Source organism: Trachurus trachurus, assembly GCF_905171665.1.
Source record: "Trachurus trachurus genome assembly, chromosome: 19".
Lineage (NCBI taxonomy): Eukaryota > Metazoa > Chordata > Actinopteri > Carangiformes > Carangidae > Trachurus > Trachurus trachurus.
The window spans coordinates 25,201,950-25,221,079 of NC_139913.1; the positions used below are offsets into that span (position 1 = coordinate 25,201,950).

At 40.9% G+C, this 19,130-nt stretch overlaps 1 protein-coding gene across 1 annotated transcript in view; it reads right to left on the reverse strand.

Moving 5' to 3' along the window:
* Positions 1–3,310, reverse strand: part of LOC311002364 (zinc finger protein 385B-like) — a gene marked incomplete at both ends in the record, with an annotated part of 57,106 nt that extends 53,796 nt beyond the window's left edge. Inside the window, one exon of the mRNA XM_083993716.1 lies at positions 3,019–3,310. Coding sequence (XP_083849842.1) covers positions 3,019–3,310 — 292 coding nt within the window. The remainder of the gene's footprint in view (positions 1–3,018) is intronic.
* Positions 3,311–19,130: the final 15,820 nt, after the last annotated feature.

Here is a 19,130-nt window from a genome sequence, read left to right on the forward strand (position 1 = left end):
AAAACTCAATAAACTCAACCATGGCGTTGATGTTTTGTGATTTATCTGCTGCCTTGACTCTGCCCTTTATACATGTGCGTTCAGATTAACAATAAGACAAGCCATGGTTGAGTTTATTGAGTTTTAGCTGCTCAATCTCATTGTTTCAAAGAAAAGGGATTGATTTTTATAACGAAATGAAACGAAAACAATATTATATTGATACATTGTTGTAAAAAAAAATCCAAAAGAAACGAAAATGAACTAAAGAAAATAACTTTCACACACACACATTAAAACAGTGCGATTGGTTGAAAGCTGATAATTAGCCATGTGCTTATAAGCTGATTGGCCGAAACCAAGAACAAAGCCGCGTGAATGGCCAATCGCCATGTGTTAACATTTCCATATTCCGCACATTCTGTGACAAACTGTAAACTGTTTTCTTGTCTGTAACAACATCTATTGCACGTCTGTCCGTCCTGGGTGAGGGATCCCTCCTCTGTTGCTCACCCTGAGGTTTCTCATGTTTTTCCCTGTTAAAAGGGTTTCCATGGAGTTTTTCCTCAGTCGATGTGAGGGTCTAAGGACAGAGGATGTTGTTACGATGCCATGTAAAGCCCTTTGAGACAAACTGTTTGTAAAAACGGGCTATACAAATAAAATTGCCTTGCCTTGCCTTGCCTTAACGGCCGACATGTAAATCAGCTGTTTCGATGGGCGTTATATGAATAGAGATGTTAATGTGGTACTTTGCACATAGGCTAAAAAAAAAAATAACCCCATGGTCCGACCTGACCCAGTTATTTAATGTTTAGGTTTATTTAGAAGAAGTCTGATTATGACTGCTGTTCTGGATCAGATTATTTGCTCATAATTCGGGTTATTTTCAAACAGTGGCCAAACAACAGATCAATTAATTATTATAGACTATATTTTCCATTTTTGCTAAGCGGTTTGTTCTGAATTAAATAAAAGCCTGTCCCATACAGCCGCGTGTGTTACGCCGTGTTTTGTTGATGCTATCATCTTTGCCTTGCGCAGATGATCCTTCATAATTAAAAATAAAAAGTCCAGTAAAGTCCTATAAAAAAAAGAAGAAAAAAAAAAAAAAAAGTCCAGGCCGGCTGCATGGCTGACGGTGTCACTTTGTATCGGCCGCGTCTTCTATCGAGGGAAAGTTATTTATCCTATGTTTTATCGCCCAGCCCCAAAGTGACACAGACCCGTTCATTCACAAGAAATCATCCAGCTGCACTCTCAAACAAGGTGCGGAGTGAGAAATCTGCGGCACTACTGCACAGTACTGTAGTTGGCTCATTTTAAAAACACATTTTGGAGATGACGAGACAGATGACCGAAAAAAGAGAGTGAGACGTGGGCTATAGTCTACTGTAGCTGCCGTCGTTACATTTTGTCATTGAAAAACTAGGCTACTATATTATTTACTGTCTGCAGCTAGTTCTCCTTTCATCCTCTTGTATTCTGTATCATGAACAGCGCCACTCCTAATCGCGGCTATCAGGCTGTCAGCATTGTCCCCAAAACGTCTGAGCAGTATTTAGTACGGTGCTGCCACCTAGAGGAAAACAGTTGTGGTGAAAAGTCACGCGATCACGCGATCCTGCAGTGCAGGAAAACCCCCGCAATTTTGAACCAGTAACATCTGTATAAGCACTGATATGGACGAGCTGTAACCACATTAGGTTAACTGTGTGTGTGTGTGTGTGTGTGTGTGTGTGTGTGTGTGTGTGTGTGTGTGTGTGTGTGTGTGTGTGTGTGTGTGTGTGTGTGTGTGTGTGTGTGACTATGAGCTGCATCCTGTGTCAGTCTGATTAGCTGTGTCTGTGTTTATAAACATTTAAACGAGCGCCAGGTGGATTGTTTATGAAGTTAACGAGCTCTGGCCTGAGAATCAGACATTACCACGGCAACTCGAGGTGGTTACCACGGCGATAGGGGCCCCCCCAGGCTGAGACAGACAGAAACGTGGAGAAAAAGAGCGATTTTATGCCTCTGCACCGGTCTCACATTTAGGCTTACTGTGACAAAACGGTAACTCCTATCAGAACAAAACACAGATCACTTTGCTCTAAGGACTTCCTGAAAAATGTGGTACGATTTGGTGTTTCTACAGTAAATATTTTGGAGACGCTGGCAGTTTTAAAACATCGGTCCGTTCTGCTTCTCTCAGAAAATATTTGTATTGGAGTCAATGAGGAGCAGAGACAGACGTGGCCGCACTCAGAGGCTTATTCTGTAAATTATGTAAGTCTCTCTGATATTTTGAGCACATGATGAGAGACAGAACAAGTTTGTCTTACAAATTCTGGCCGGGCCGAGTGTGGAAAGAGACCGATGATGTCACGCGCTCTGACACGAACATTCCGTGCAATACACAACCATTATAATCTCATAATTTCTCCAAAAATGATCATGGTCATAGATCAGATCAAAAACTGTATGACCTATCAAAACGTGGAGTAATATGACAATACACAAGACTTGTGTCTACTGTTTAAAGTTTAAATGAAGTCTCTTGGTGAAAGTATGCCTGAGCAGTAGACGTTTGTTAAACTCCAATGATTGGTCTTTTTCGCTCTCTTTTTTTTTCACCCGTCCCATTGACTTCAATGCAAAATTTTGCGCAGTTTTTCGCGACTTACATCACGAAAAATTCATAAACTGTTGAGAAAAGTAATAGCACACCGATCCCGATCAAACCGCACTGGTCCCTGCAGCTATTTCATAGCTGTAGGGACCAGTGCCCGGTGCGATGGCCCGTGGCCCTAATAACAACTAACTGCTGCACAGCTGAATAAACACAACTCTTTTACTCACTGCAGAGCGATTCTTTTTGTAAGTTTAATTTGTTCTCTTGTCTGCACCTTTCTTATCAACAGCTTTACTTACCAACAGAAAACTTTTAGGAGGCAGCGCTGTGTCTTTGCCCTGCTCATCTTGTGTTGTGTTGTTTTGTGTTCAAGTCTCAAGTTGAATTCAGGAAATTGAACTAAATAAAGATGAGTGTGTCCCTACCTGTGCTGACGGCCTTGGCGAGTCTGCGCAGCCTCCTCTGGTGCGTCTTCCCCCGGTAGTGGATCTGGGCCTGGGCGCTGGAGTTGAGCTGTATGTTGCACACTTGGCACATTGTAGCGCTGCCGCTGCTGCTGCTGTTGCTCTGACGTCGCTCCCGTTTGGCCCTGTGCCCCGCTCCCACCTTCTTTTCCTCTTCATCCTCCTCTTCTTCCTCTTCTTCCTCCTCCTGCCCCTCCTGATTCTTGCGGGCAGGGCTGCTGTCCAGCCAGCTGGGGCTCTTGGGACGTTTCATATCTGGATGAAGGTTAAAAAAAAAGACCAAAAAAAAAAAAGCTCATTAATGAAAAGATTAATTACAGATTACCTGATTAGGCAAAGGTTATGTAATCAAAAGTGTTGAAAATTCATGTGGATATTGACATTTCATGAAATGTGTGGTATGTAGGTTGCTGAAGCCTCCACAGGGGGGCAACAGAGCAGCATCAACTCCATTCGGAGAAGTATTGGGTCTTTTTCTTTGGTGTGATTCGAACTGCATTTTTACATTCTCTACCATTGCAGAGGCTGAGAGTCAGACAAAAAGAACAGTTATCACTTGGATTCATCCACATCCTTTGACCAGAGCGTTCACTATCAGCATGTAGAATTTTCAATATGACCAAATGCATGTGTCAGAAATCTTTGACATCCCATTAAAGGGCTTGAATTAGACATCCATTAGCTGAAATGAACGGCCTTATCGCTGACACACATCACAGCATTACGACAGTCTGTAGATAAGCATCATGTTCCAGTGTCTCTCTATTTATCAGATAACAAAAGCTGGTTCCCGGGAGGAAAACAAAGCGACATGTTTCTTTGTGAGAGCTCGCAGCCATAATATCTGTAATGGCTGAGCAGTTATGGCAGAACGACAGCATAAATCAAGCTGTGGCAATGGCGATGGAAATGTCACCTAAAGTCGAACTGAATTCTTTGTTTTGGTGCTGTTCATATGATAATGGCATCAATTAAGTCCTCATTGTGTTGGACGTTTTATCCTCTGCCTAGCTGAAGGTATCCACCCCACCACTGGCGGCGCCGCCGCCGCCGCCGCCACTGCCAAACAGACATAATCATTTGTAAAATCTTTGCCGTTCTAAAAATTCAATTTGAGCGGTGTAAAGATGAAAGTGGAATGGAAATGTGTTCACTGGAATTCATCAGCCTCCGACCAGGCACATGGACTTCAAAGCTGCAGCCCATCACCACAATTATTTGAATGTAAGTCTGGCAGGGGATCAGTTACTGCTGGTGGAGCAGGTTGGAGGAGTAAGGAGGGTTTCAGCACAACCAGGTGTTCACCCAAACCTGGACCACAACACAACAAAACACAACCACACCTAAGACACACACAAAGTGACAGAAATTAGAAAAAAAATGGACATTTCAGAAAGCTTGTAAATCATGGCTTATGAATACTATACACATCAAAATATTGAATAACATTTACATGACATATGCATAAACATTTGAGTTTGACACAGAACAGTTCACAACAAATCAAACAAAAAACACGTCGAATAGAGTTCACATTCCAGTCACGTACTGGGAAAATGTTGATCAATATAAATATATCTCAAGTCACAAAATGTTGATATTGAAAATATTCAACAATTAACAGTACATGATTTGCTTTCTGAGAAAATAATGGGACAAAATGTCTCATCTCTCTTCGTAGTAACGAGAGGAAAAGGGAAAGGAAAAAAAAAAGACAGTGACTTAAACCATGAGGCAAAAACATTTATCTGAAACCACCGCCACTGTCAGACTGCCACTGCCTCTGAACATAAACTATAGGAAACAATTACATTTGCTATCACAACATAATTGAGAAAATAATTCAGTAGCATATTAATATAACCTATATACAGTATGTTGGAAACAGAGTTCAAAAATAATCAACACACTCCCCAGAGGAAAACTATATCACAAAACAATAATATATTTAACAGTTAGAATATATACATTTTATCTTTTCCCATAGTTTCTCTCAGTGGCAGTAACCACACTAATATAATAATTCACCAATGTGTTTCAAGGGCCAGACACCAACCAATCAGCTGCCACTGCTGAACTTCTGATTAGTTAATCAATTATTAACTCACCATTTAATGACAGGAAACGTATAGAAAAGAATTGCCTTAAAAATTTGAATTTTTATGAGCATACCTTGTTTTAAAATCTCAATCATCATCATTAAGTGGGTTGACATTGAAGTGCCACTGAATGCACACAGTACTATAACAAAGAGCACTAAATACATTTATGTTTGACAAAATACAGAGAAAATCCCAATATTCAAATCCATATCAGATTCCAGTCTAATATAAAAAGCCCCCAAAAAATGAATGTTGCTCAAATCGACCCCTTCAGATTCAGATGATATAATTCAAAATATAAGATTCTGTCATGATAACTGAAATCTGTTCGTAGATTAATGTACTATAACATAACTACACTGGTCCATTATCAATTTATTTTTTCTGATTTGTTTACTTCCATATCTCCAATGAATGCAGGTGCACACATCACTTTTTAAAATATCAGGAGACAGTGTTTGTTATTTCCAACAAGCTGCAGAGCTGCAACAGAAACATGCTGCATGCTGCTCCGACTGTCTGAGGTACAACATGTGTCTCAGTTCTGTTGGAGTTTTACTCTCACCTCCAAAGTCAGTTTGACTTCTCTGTGTCACTGTATATATTTATTTTGTACACAGGTCTCTCTTGACAACTAGACCCTGATCTCAATTAGACATCCTGTTTAAGTAAAGGATTTAAGTAAAGTAAATAAGTAAATACTATGTGCTATTAGTAGCTGATACTTTACCTTCTATTATGAAATAGGCAAATGTCATATCCCATGATGTCTATTGCCTTATTAGTCCAGGCAATCTAGATCATTTTGGACCAAAACATAGAACTAATTGCAGAAACAGAAGGTTTTTCACCATACATCATTTCTTTGAGGTGTCCAGAACAACATACTAAAAGTCCTAAGAAATCCTAGTTGGGGAAATATGTTTAATTCTCATTGATTTACTGTAGGATATATAAAGTCTATGGTGCCAATAAGGCCAGACAGCCATACACCCCAATGGGGCTATTTTTTTTTCCTTTACTCCTACCACAATGAAACTTTACACAATGAAATTATACATGAAAAGTAATTTTTTTTGTATTACAAGTTTCTTTTAAAATGAATTTGAATATGCAAATAAGCAATACACTAATGGAATATGCCCAAAATACACCAGAATAGGCTTGTTTTCCCCCCTTTACTCCTACCACAATGAAACTTCACATAATGGAAGTATACATGAAAAGTAACATTTTTTGTATTACAAGTTTCTTGGAAAATTAATTTGAATATGCAAATGAGCTCAACATTAATTGAGTTATGGTCAAGAAGCCATAAAGCCGCAAGCAGCAAAACCAGGGGCCAAATAACTAAGTTCTTATGCTGCCTTCACATGGAGTCCGGTAAACAGCAGACGGCATGCCGGACTCCATGTTAGTGGATGAAGAACGACGGTAAAACTTGGGGGAGCACGGCAAAAAATACCGTGGACGGCAACGGCATACTGTACGGCAATGCCGTCCCGAGTTCAAATATTTTAACTTTTGCCGTCCTCAACCGAACATGACGTGTGAGTACGAGTATGTTGACGTTGCCATAGCAACATGGTGACGCGTCTTGCCGTTGTGCCGTGCCGTCCGACAGTTTGTTTGTTTTTACCGTTCCGTCCAGCAGCATTTGCCGTTTACCGCCTGGCGTCTACCATGTGAACGCAGCATTAGTCCCGCTCATATATGTTGAACATAACAGCATATTTAAAGGTGTACAGAAAAGGCCGTTTGTCCTGTTTGTTGCGCCGAGTTGTCACGAGCTGCAACACGAGTTTACCCGAGTAAGGAAAACAAATTTGATTGGTCGTTATCGAGCGGGCGGGATATTCAAAGCTTGGGGCGAGACCGAGCTCCGTGTGTGTGTGTGTGTCTCAGACGTTTGAATGACCGATTACGGATCCAATATCAGTGGCTGATGAATCGTGTACAAGCTGACGTATAATCCGTGCGCCTGCATTATCCAATGCGAAAAAAAAAAAAAACACACTTTCATCCCGGATTTACTCAAAAATAGAATTTTGCACAAAGTTTGGCCTACATCGTCTGAAATATGAGTTATTACATTAATTTTATGATCCAGAGTGGGCTCAAATTCAGTTTTCTTTTCTGTACACCTTTAACATAACATCACACACAGTCATTGAAACGACTTTAATGTACAGTATTCTGACTTTCTTCTGATGTTCTCTGCAAATTGGGGGGAAAGTCATTAGGTAAGGCTTGTTTGCTAATAAAAAGTGGATTTAGAAAGCAACTGGAGACAAGACTGTGCAATCAATTCTTAAGGTCAGTATAAGTCTTTTTGTGGTAACTAGTGTGGCAAGTGACTTCAGATTGTATGCATAGGTTAACTTACTGAATGGACATGAATGTTAGTTTATTTTAAAGAAACTTGTAATACAAAAAAATTTACTTTTCATGTATACTTTCATTCTGTAAAGTTTCATTGTGATAGGAGTAAAGGGGAGAAAAAAAAGTCTATTCGGGTGTATTTGGGGCATATTTGATTAGTGTATGGCTCATTTGCATATTCAAATTTATTTTCAAAGAAACTTGTAATACAAAAAATGTTACATTTCATGAATACTTTCATTGTGTAAAGTTTCATTGTGATAGCAGTAAAGGAAAAAAAATAGCCCCATTGGGGTGTATGGTTGTCTGGCCTTATTGGCACCATAGACAAATATAAATCAATCTTGGATTGATGAGTATTAAACATATTTCCCCAACTAGGATTTCTTAGGACTTTTAGTATGTTGTTCTGGACACCTCAAAGAAATGATGTATGGTGAAAAACATTCTGTTAAAATTAGTCTGTCGGAAAACGCTATTTTGCCTGGACTATATGTTATCATTTCCTTTTGGCAGAGAGGTCAGAATAGCTTTTCAAAAAAACATGTGTTTGCAAATGACCATCACAAAATAAAAAGCCCTCTGGATCGTGGCCCTGTTTTCAGGCCAAATCAAACTCAGTTCAGATGTTCATGCTGGCTAATGTCTAATACTGTACATTGATGCCACTGGTGTGTAAACCCTCTTCCTTCACACGAGGAACACTCAAGCTGCTCCACTTACTCGTCTTCATGTAGCCAGCTGGAGTTGGCACCTGACAGCCCCATTACTAAACAACTTTTAACAGGTTGCCGGCAGCCAGCAGCTGCTGGTTTTTGCTGACGCTCTGTACCACAGCCAGGGCTGCCCTGGCTGTTTGGCACCTGAACGGGCAGCTGGGAGCAGCCCAGTCCTCCACTACAGACCAAATGGTTAAAGTGACCGGTGCTGCACAGATTAAGCTGTGGCACCTGCAGCTGAGGGTCTGCTGAGTTATGAGTCGAGAGTGAAACCCCATCAAAGCAGCATCATTTGTTTTCATTGGAGTATTTTAATTTTTAATGCTCAGCAGCTCTACAGGGTAAAGCAAAGTATTAACACTTACTTAACGATCTACAAGAAACAAACAGGACAGAGTTGCTTTTTGTCTTCAATAATCACATGGGTAATGTAAAAGTTGACCTTGTCATTGTTCCAGTTTATCCAACCAAAACCTGCAGTTATACTTTCTCTAACATTGACCAAATCATTGAAGAGGAAAAAACTATTATATAAACTAACTATATTATTACATTATAACATTAACCAGAACCAGCACAAGACTGAGTGATACCTGCAGTACCCATCACAATATATCGCTATCAAGATTACACAGCATCATTTATCTAATTGTGAGTAACATACAACTTTTTGCATCATTTCAGTGATGAAACTTAAAATATATAAAGCAAAATTTGCTGTAGCTTAGATCCTCCAGCTATTACTGAGATGTATCATGCCAACAATTTTTCTTACACAGGCCTTGACACCTTGCAGGGTGCAGGTGTGAATTTTCAATTGTTAACTTTTTTGGTGTCGAAATGAAACAATAAAAGAAGCTGTAACATTGTACTTGGTAAGAATTTAAATAGTGCTAGATTTGTTTCTCTGGAAGGATGGTAGTGAGTCATGGGTCGACAGTTAGCTGGTTTTCATGCTAACTTTGGTTGAATAAAAGATGTGATAGACAAGTTATCATTATGAGTTTTTGGTGAGTAAAGGAGTTAAAGTAAAGTCTGATGTTGAATTCACAGTGTTTCCCCTTGACTGGTAAGTAAACAATTCTGAATGCTAATGCTGTAGCTTACAAATAGCTCTGTTAAAGAACAAAAGAAAGAATTCAAGAGCACAACTGGACCGAACTAAATTATTATTTATTTGAAACACTGAAATTCAACATGTAAGAAGACTGAATGAAGAAAACCAAACACACACATAACAAAGCACATGTTGGAAAAAATAAACATGAAGAAAACAAGACCTACTGGAGTGTGGTAATGAGCTAATCAGCAAAGTCTCCAAACACCACCAGCACAAAAATCTACATATCAGTCCAAATCCTAATGGTTTGTACACAATCTGAAGGGCATCATGGTCAAATTTTGATGATGTAAAGTACAGCAGAATGAGTATTATCCATACAAGAGACATGAGCTCTGTCTAGATCTTTATGTATCATGGAAAAATTCTTGTTTGTTCAACATGATACAGAGAGCTCTGAGGGGAGTTCAAGCATCAAACCCAGCACCTTTATCTGTGCTGTATCGGGCGTGCTGTCCTCTTGGTAGTGAAACTATCTGGCCCCAGCTGCTCTTTAAATACCAGCACTCATCAGCCCGTCTGGCTGTTGGTGGAGGATCAGGAAAACTACTTCAGAGCCAATAATATAAAGCACAAGTCATAAAGGCTGCATTATGTTACTCCCTCTGACAGGATGCCCCTTGTACTGTAAAGCTCAAAATCGTAAACAAATCTGGAGAAGTGAGTTTGCCCTGACCGGATACAGTTAGCCATAGTAAACATTTTTAGTCCTATCACTGTGTTATTGCTGCCACGCTGCGTCCTGTAAAAAGGATTCCAGCTAATGGTTCTTGTCATCACCCGATCTATCAAGACAGTAGATATAAAAAACCAAATAGTTCACCTGCCTGTACGTCTCATGTCTTTGTTTACCACTCCCATAACTTTCTGTGGTCAACATCTTTTCTTTATGGGCGAACATAGCTGCATGGAAATCACCTGTCAACTTCATAAACTACTCTATCAGGAGACTCACTTGTACCTAATGTTCTCCACATGGGTGTCCACATAAAAGGGCCGATCATTCATTTTACGGCCCTGGTGATAAACTTTTTTTGTGGTAGATTTAAAGGACAACCTCAAGTCTGAGCCTGGAATAAATCTAATGCCGACACCTCCCAGACTCTCGATGGTTGGTGGAGTTAAAGGAGAATCCCAGTCATTTTTTTTTTGGTGTTTTTGCCTTTATTTGATAGCACACAGTATAGATAGACAGGAAAGGGGGAGGCAGAGAGAGGGGGAATGACATGCAGGAAAGGTCTGCCCGACGCAGGATTCGAACCGGGGACGCCTGCGTTGAGGACTGTAGCCTCTATATGGGGCGGCCGCTCTAACCACTGCGCCACGCACCGGCCCTATACCGGTCATTTTTGACCCCAATCGTTGTCATTACCATAACATGGCCGTAGCATCCGTGACGTCACCCATTGGTTTTGGGGAGTCGTTTTTGTGACTCAAATATGGCGGCCTGAACAGCGCCATGTTGGATTTTGGTGGGCGTGTACTTTCCATATTTGGAGGAGAGGCGGTAACTGAGAACCCGTCCACTGGCCTCGAAGCAACTGCCAAACTGAGCTTTGCTCCCCCCAACACTGGGTGACCATCAGGACAACGATTTAGGGATTCTCCTTGTGTGAATTTCAGTCTGAAAGGGAAACAGAAAGTTAAAATCACTGCTTAAAATGTGATTTAAACGACACTACCAGTCTAATTTGAAACTACTTATGCTGGCTTTAGTGCTACGTCTTTATCAAAGCCTCCATGAAGGTCATCTTAATGCGAAGCTGGCAGAGGCTAACAGCTAGCAGCAGCAGCAGCAGCAGCAGCTCAATCCGGTCCAGCCAAGTGGATACGATACTGAGCTGACAGGCAGCAATAAAACTTGCAACCTGTTCAGCCCGTTTCCCCCCCAAGCTGCTTTGCCCATCTGTATGATGTGCTTGCCTGCCTTGATGTGCTGTTGTTTCACGCTGGGGGCAAATTTGTTTATCACTGAGCTTTGACAAATGAGGGATTTCTGCTGGAAGAGTTTTGGCACGGTGAAGTCCAAAAGAGTTACTCACAGTCGTTGTTTTGACTTGTGTTCGGAAAAACATCTCCTTCTGTTTTTAAATAACATTAATTACATGATAAAATGACTTGTCAGCATGTAGATCATTGTCCTATAATTTCTCAAGGGGACACAGTACACCATCGCACTTCTCTATATTTAGCTGCACTTAATTCCCACAGCAACAGTATATCTATTACACTATAAAGGCTATGAGGCTATGCAATGTTTTTTGTTCTCTAACTGTACACTCTGCCATCTGTCTCTATACAATCAAAGTCTGTTGAATTATTATTAATCATACTCAACTTCAAGGCAGACTAAGAATATACAGTATTTCAGAGAACCCGACCCTGTGTTTAGACCGGCACTTCCACTCCCTTCAAGGCTATAAATTCATCTGAACCTGTGATATTTCACAGCTCCGTCTGCGTGATCTAGGAAACTCCTCTGAATGAACGGGTCTAATCCAGATGTGTTAAAGAGGTGGGCCTTGCCTACAACAACTCTACAAAAGGCAGCTGTTAATGGGATGTTTTGGCCATACTCTTATGCTCTTTCAAAAATGGCTTTGGTCCAGAGGCCGAGGCCAAGATGAGTTCCCTCGCTGCCACACCTGTCATCACTGTTCCATTACGTCGACAGCAGACGACAGCAGATTACGCGTTTGGCCCGACATGAAAAAACTGGACAGAGAAGGAATATGAGTAATAATCTTTCTGTTTGTAGTGGGATATATTTACCAAGTGTGTGTCTTACGTGTAAAAAAAAAAGAAAAGAAAAAAAAAATCTGATCACGGCTACAAACTCTAAATGCCCCACACACAAAAAGGCAGCACCTACAGTATACAGTTCTTTTGAATCTTCAAGTTAATTACAGCTGTGTCGCTAGGCAACCCCGCACATCCCATGTGAAGACGAATTTGAACCTTTTCCACACAAATTGCAGCTCAATTATGCTGCAATTTATGCGGTGAAAGAGAAAGAAATGGACGAAATGCCACATTTTACAGAGTTGTGGGTGTGGAACTGTGCAACACACACGGTCTGCAGAAAGATAAAAGTGAGTGAATGTATTGATTTCTAATCTAATCTGTAATGATGATGAGCTAGATTATGGAATAATAATCCGATACAAGGTGAAATCTTCACATTTGTTCATATTTTTTTTATCTGAAAACCAATTCCAGCAAAAAAAATTGCTATGATTATAGTTGCTGTTGTTGCTCTGGGTGGTGATGATTTTCTGGTGATGCTGTTACATGCTGTCAACTACAAAGTGTAATGTGGACTCAAATCCAGACTGAAGAGACAATGCTGTCCCCTAGAAACTACATTTATATTCTACTAATTTGCTTTCCCAATTACCTTTGTAGGAAAACATTAAAATGTTACTAATGTTGGTCTCATGCTTGGACGCTTTTTTAATATCTAACCCGTACCTCATCCTTCCGTTAACCTTGACCAAAGGCTGTGAGAGACAGGGGCTTAAAAGAGGTTTAGTTTATCCTGAATCACAGCGGGGGTGAACAACAGGCAATCAGCCAGTAGAGGTGAAAAAATAAAAAATAAATCCCCAAAAAAGGAAGAAGCTGAGCAAACACCCCCAAAAAGCATTAATGATAAACTCGTGGGATGGCAAACAAAAAGAAAATACACAATCTGACACAGGCACTACTAGTTTTGGTCTGGTAGAACATTGCATGTTAGAACTGTAGGAATAATAAGTAGATACGTAGAAAATGAAATGGGCCTACCTATAGGCCTACTGTATTATATCCATCATTTTATGATAATCAACAACTGATTAATCACTTCACTGTTAGTTGGACAGAACAAACACTTTGGAGAAAATGACTTACACACTTTTACGGACAAAATAATCAATTGAGATAAAATAATAAATGACTGAATAAATGAGAAATGAACTGATCCTAAGCTGTAGCTCTGACATCAGTGTACAGTGATAATAGTGTCCTCTTGATGAGGACAATACACATTACTTAACTTTAGAAGTTGGTTAATAACAAACTTTTATGCCCCTTTCAAGTTAAGTGCACCTTGTTAGACTGTGGTGAAATAAAAGCAGCTCTTAGTTGTTGTGGATGTTCCTCTGAGCGGTGTTAAATGAGGATGATGAAGATCTCTACTTGGAAAGCTCAAAGAGAAGCATGACTCACCTTGAAATCTCAGTGAGGTATAGTTGCACACATGCAGACACACACACACACACACACACACACACACACACACACACACACACACACACACACACACACACACACACACACACACACACACACACACACACACACACATGTGCATTCAACACATTAACAATAGCAAACACACAGTGGGCCACACTCACACACACACTCATACACACACTGTACACACTGTATAAATGTGTACCATAGAGATACAACTGTGTTAGCATACATAATCCCACAGCATGAGTGTGTGTCAGATCTCTATGACAAGGTCATTTGCAAATGTTCCACTCATATAATGCAGTGATTCACTCTGTTAGGTAAGTGAGTGGGAGCTGTTAAGAGGGTGCATATATTTAGTCTCTACATTTCCCTTGGACTCAGCTGGTACTGGGAACATGGGACAACGACACCTCATATATACATATAGTTGTGCAAAGGCAGTGACGTGATATGTCTACTATTTTGTAAGTTCAACAAACCATAAAATAATGAAGCACGGACAACACTGTGACCCAGAATAAGGCAACAAATGTTGTGTATGATGAAAAAGAAACAAATTTTAAAGATTTTTTTGTTCAAAATTTGAATTTTGATACTTTTACTCTGCATTTGTCATTCAAGCTACTAAATACATAGTCAGCACTAACTTATTATACAACAGGTTGTAGATGATTCAAAGACTATTTAGCAAAAAACACAAGGATGAACTAAATTAAAACCTTATTTCTAAAGTTGACTAATGCCTGTACTGACCTGGCATCTATCTTATAGACACCTCACTGCAATTGACCAGATAATACACACACACTCACACAAGCACCCCAACTATTGACCGAGTGTGGATAGTTAATGGACTTGCACTTATATAGTCTTAGTGTCCACAAAGTGTTGCCACTCATTCACTCACACCTTCATATATCACACCCACGAGACACCCACAGCCTTTAGGTGCAACGTGCAATTCAGTACCTTGCTCAAGGACACTTCCTCACATGACCTCGAACCGGGGATCCAATCACAGACCTTCTAATTACAAGACAACCCACTCTACCTCCTGAGTATATTGTGGATCCACTATTACAGCAGGAAATCCAGTTTTTGGACCCTAATGCTGCACCACTGGTCTCCCTCTGTTGTAAAGAGACACCTGAGGGTCCACAAGTCTCATCTGGGTTAAAGGGACAACGAGAAGTTTCTATTTGGTTATAAAAAAGTCTCACCTTAATGTGGATGAATCTACGTTACCACTTGTTAATGGGCCCATTTTAGATAAATATATCATTTTGTCTCTATGGTTATTTTGTTATTATTAGTGGTGGTGGAAATGCTGGGCGAGCCGACCAGCGTTTTTTACTTTGGGTTTCGTGGCGAGTCATGAGAATAACACCGCCGAATCGCCATTTATGGTCGGAACTACAATGGTATGTGATCGTCTTCCAACCTCTGACTTTAATTCTTGATGAATGAAAACATGAGTCTGTCTTGCACCGGTCAAAGAATTTCACGGTGCGTGGAGGCTCATAAATGTAGTGTGAAAACGCTTCGCTTTTCCAAAACTCCTCGTTGTCCCTTTAAAGAGGAAACACTGCTAGATATTTAGGAAGCTCTCTGCCCTCCCTCCAGCGTCTCTTGGCTGAAAATCAACCTTGCAAGATCAGCGCCTCCGACCCGGTGTCCCAGCTCTGGCCTCGGCAGCACCACAACACAAACACAACCCATAATCTGTAATCTCTCTTGTTTATGACAGATAAGACCACACACATATACACATAGTAAAACGTATATGATATATAACATTATCCACATGAAGAGCCACACTTTAGCTCCAACAAACATTTGGTCAGACGTCCATGCACTACTTGAAAGAAGACAAGAGTGTTCAGGTGTCGGACAACAAAATGTGACCACACACTCATGAGCTTCGTTGCTTCATTGCAGTTTACTGTAGGAAAGAGTCAAAATCCTTAAGAAAAATAGTGAGGTTTATCTAGTTAAATATATCAGGGTAAATTTAAGGGTTCAAAGTTTTACTACAACACCAGCAGGAAACGTTGAACCTTGGGTGGTGGACAGCCTTGTCCTCCTCATCACTACCACGGATACAGGCGTGTGCATCCTAAAAGTCCTTTGATAGCCCACAGGTCCACGATGGCAAGGCCCGGTGTTGGAAAGATACACAAGCGCTTTTTCTCTGTCTCTCTCACACACACACACACACACACACACACACACACACACACACACACACACACACACACACACACACACACACACACACACACACACACACACACACACACAATACCACTCTGTAGCTAGAGATTAGGTCCAATGTTAAACAAAGAGGCAGTGCAGGTTTCCGACATGCCAGCTCTTTAATTAGACTGCTGGTATCTGAGGATACAGATACCATAGTACACACACACACACACACACACACACACACACACACACACACACACACACACACACACACACACACACACACACACACACACACACACACACACACACACACACACACACACACACACACACACACACACACACACAGGAGAGGTATAGAACATAATTGAGAATAATATGTAAATAAATGGTTTGGTGGTTTTGAACATGTACACACAAACTCAAGCTAATTGTTTATCTGTAGAGTGTTTGTTGCAGTGAGATGGTGAGACAGGCAGATACAGTAGGAAGTGGAGCAGCCAATCAGCTGTCACCTTCTCTGATGTGTTGTGAGGCTACGAAGACCAGACAGCCCTCGCATGCCTCTGTGGGTAAGTAGCCTGATACAGTATTTGCCAACACAGGCCGCTCAAACAATCCAACAGGCTCGCTGAACATTAAATTCATTAGTCACTAAATTAATTATGCAATGACTGACAACTGCTGTCTGCTCCGTCTCTTACTCCTACTCATTTCTGTTCAATATTTTCTTTCCTTTCTGTCTCTACTCTTAAAATGTTAAACTTATCTACTGGTGCTCACTGTGTGATAACTCATATCATTTAGGGCTTACTACTTTCATACACAGTCTTATTGTCAATGGGTAGGCAGTTTTAAAGGGACAACGAGGAGTTTTGGAAAGCTAAGTGTTTTCAAACTGCATTTCCCATGAGCCTCTGCGTGCATGGTGAAATTCTTGGACCGGCGCAAGACGGACATCTTGCCAAGAATGTTTTCATTCATCAAGAATGAAAGTCAGAGGTTCAAAGACGATCAGATACCGTCGTAGTTCCGACCATAAACGGCGATTTGGCAGTGTTATTCTCATGACTCGCCGGGCAGCGTCCGCGAAACCGAAAGTAAAGAAACGCTGGTCGGCTCGCCCAGCATTTCCACCTAATAAAAATAACAAAATAACAATAGAGACAAAACAATATATTTATCAAAAATGGGCCCATTAACAAGTGTGGGTAGTGTAGATTCATCCACATTAATATGAGACTTTTTTATTCTTGTGGAATTTTTGGTTCTGCCGATGTAGAAACTCCTCATTGTCCCTTTAAATTTGATTTCATGTTGCTGCTTTTGTAATTGCGTTCTTGACCCATCTGGGGCACCATTCATTTGACATTTACCTGAATTTCAAACAAAAGTAATGGTTGACGCCTGCAAGCGTCAACAGTTTTCTTTAAAGCAGAAGTAAGCGATCCGGTGGTTTTGGCTAACTTCCTGTTAGCTGATGGAGTTAGCAGTCCCCGCCCTCGTCCCTACGTCACCACATTCACGCACATCGTCCTCAGTCTATGCAACTGCCCCCTTGTCTTGCACACACAGAGAGGACCGCCCCTTTATGCCGTTCTCTCTCCTCATTGGATAAAGGTTGTAGGATACAAGGAACGTTTTCTCCTCGGCTTACAGCAGAGCAGAGTGACTGACAGACCCGTGTTTCAGACCAAACACTCTATAGAAGTGATTGCTGTCGGAAGATAGAACAATTTAAGACTTATATTAACACAAATATTCTGCTTACTTCTGCTTTAGTAATCAGACAGATTGGGATTTATGATATATGATGATGTACAATAATTAGCTGGAATCAGGAAATCAAAAAAATATGAAAATGACTGATTGATTGATTGACTTGTTGTGAAAATAATTGTTGTTTTGTTTGTAATTTTTGAGCGACTGCTGCATGGCAGTGAAAATCTTAAAAATATATAACTGTGATTCATGAAAAAAAAAAACATAACCATCATACAAGGAAAAATAAAATCAAAAGCATCCCACTGTTACAGGGAAATCAACTGCACTCAGTAGCATAGGCAAAATAAACTTGAACAAGGGAATTGTTTCCTAACACCAACTAGGTGTTATGAGATTTCTCTCTAAAGGCTTTTCTGGGACATCAAAATACTCAACCACCGAATCTCAATACCTGTTGACCGCTGGTTTACAGTCACAAGGGGATGTTACATTAGGTAAAATGCCAGAAAGAGACAACAGACATACTGACTCAGCAGTTTCTGATTCACTTACATTGAATGTACAGGCTAACACAAAGACACCACATCTACTGTACCTGGACATCAGGCCATCCAGCACTGACCCCTGTTCATGTGGTCAGCTACAGTACGTTAGGGTGAATCATACTCCTCTTTGATCTCCACTGGCTTCCCATGAGGCAGCTGTTGTTTTGTCTATTAACTCATTGAGTGCCAACCACGTAATTTCTCGTTTTTCGTTCCCATGCGTTGAGTGCCGTTTTTTTTAAATTATGAAACTAGACACTTTAACACACGATGTGTACATTTGGGGACTCTATGACGAGCAGAACTGAAATAGATGACGATCAAAAACTCATTACAGCTCACGATCTGGAAGTTTTTATCATAACTCAGCTTTTGCAAACGGAGTTCTGCATGTGGATGCAGCAGCTGCTCTGCTCTCACCCGCGAGGCTGCAGCAGCTCAGAGCAGAAACAGGAAGCTCTCAGCCGACTGTCCCGCCCGGTCTTCATCTGGAGCAACACCGTGTCCTCCCCAAGGTCCTCCCGCGGTAAAATCTGATGGTCTCTGGGTCAAAGCAGACCGGCATCACCGACCCGTACCACAGAAGGACCGCGACCACCGGTGGGACCGGTCTTCCCGACCTGCTGTGGCCGAGAGACCATCACATTCCGCGGCGAGAGGCTGTGACACAGCACGGTGCGTTTGTGTTAAACCCCCCCCCCGATGGTGGTTTTGTGAATAGAGCAATTGTTGTATATATTTATCTTATACGAGCCCTTTGATCCAGAAATGCGAGTGTCAGAAGAGCGACAGGCACAAACAGAGCACCTTTCATAAAAGACGCTCTATCTCCTTTTCTAGAAAAAAAGCAGGGATTTTGGTGAAACCCAGCCATGTTTAGCTTGACTTTTCTCAGGAACAGAGGCACGTAGAAACAAACGGTTTGTGGCCATTTGAAGCATAAAGTTTCACCTTTCAAATGAGCCACAGTATGTGTTGGTGGCAATAATATAGAATACACTGTGGCTCTACAAAAATGGTCTAAATTGCCGGT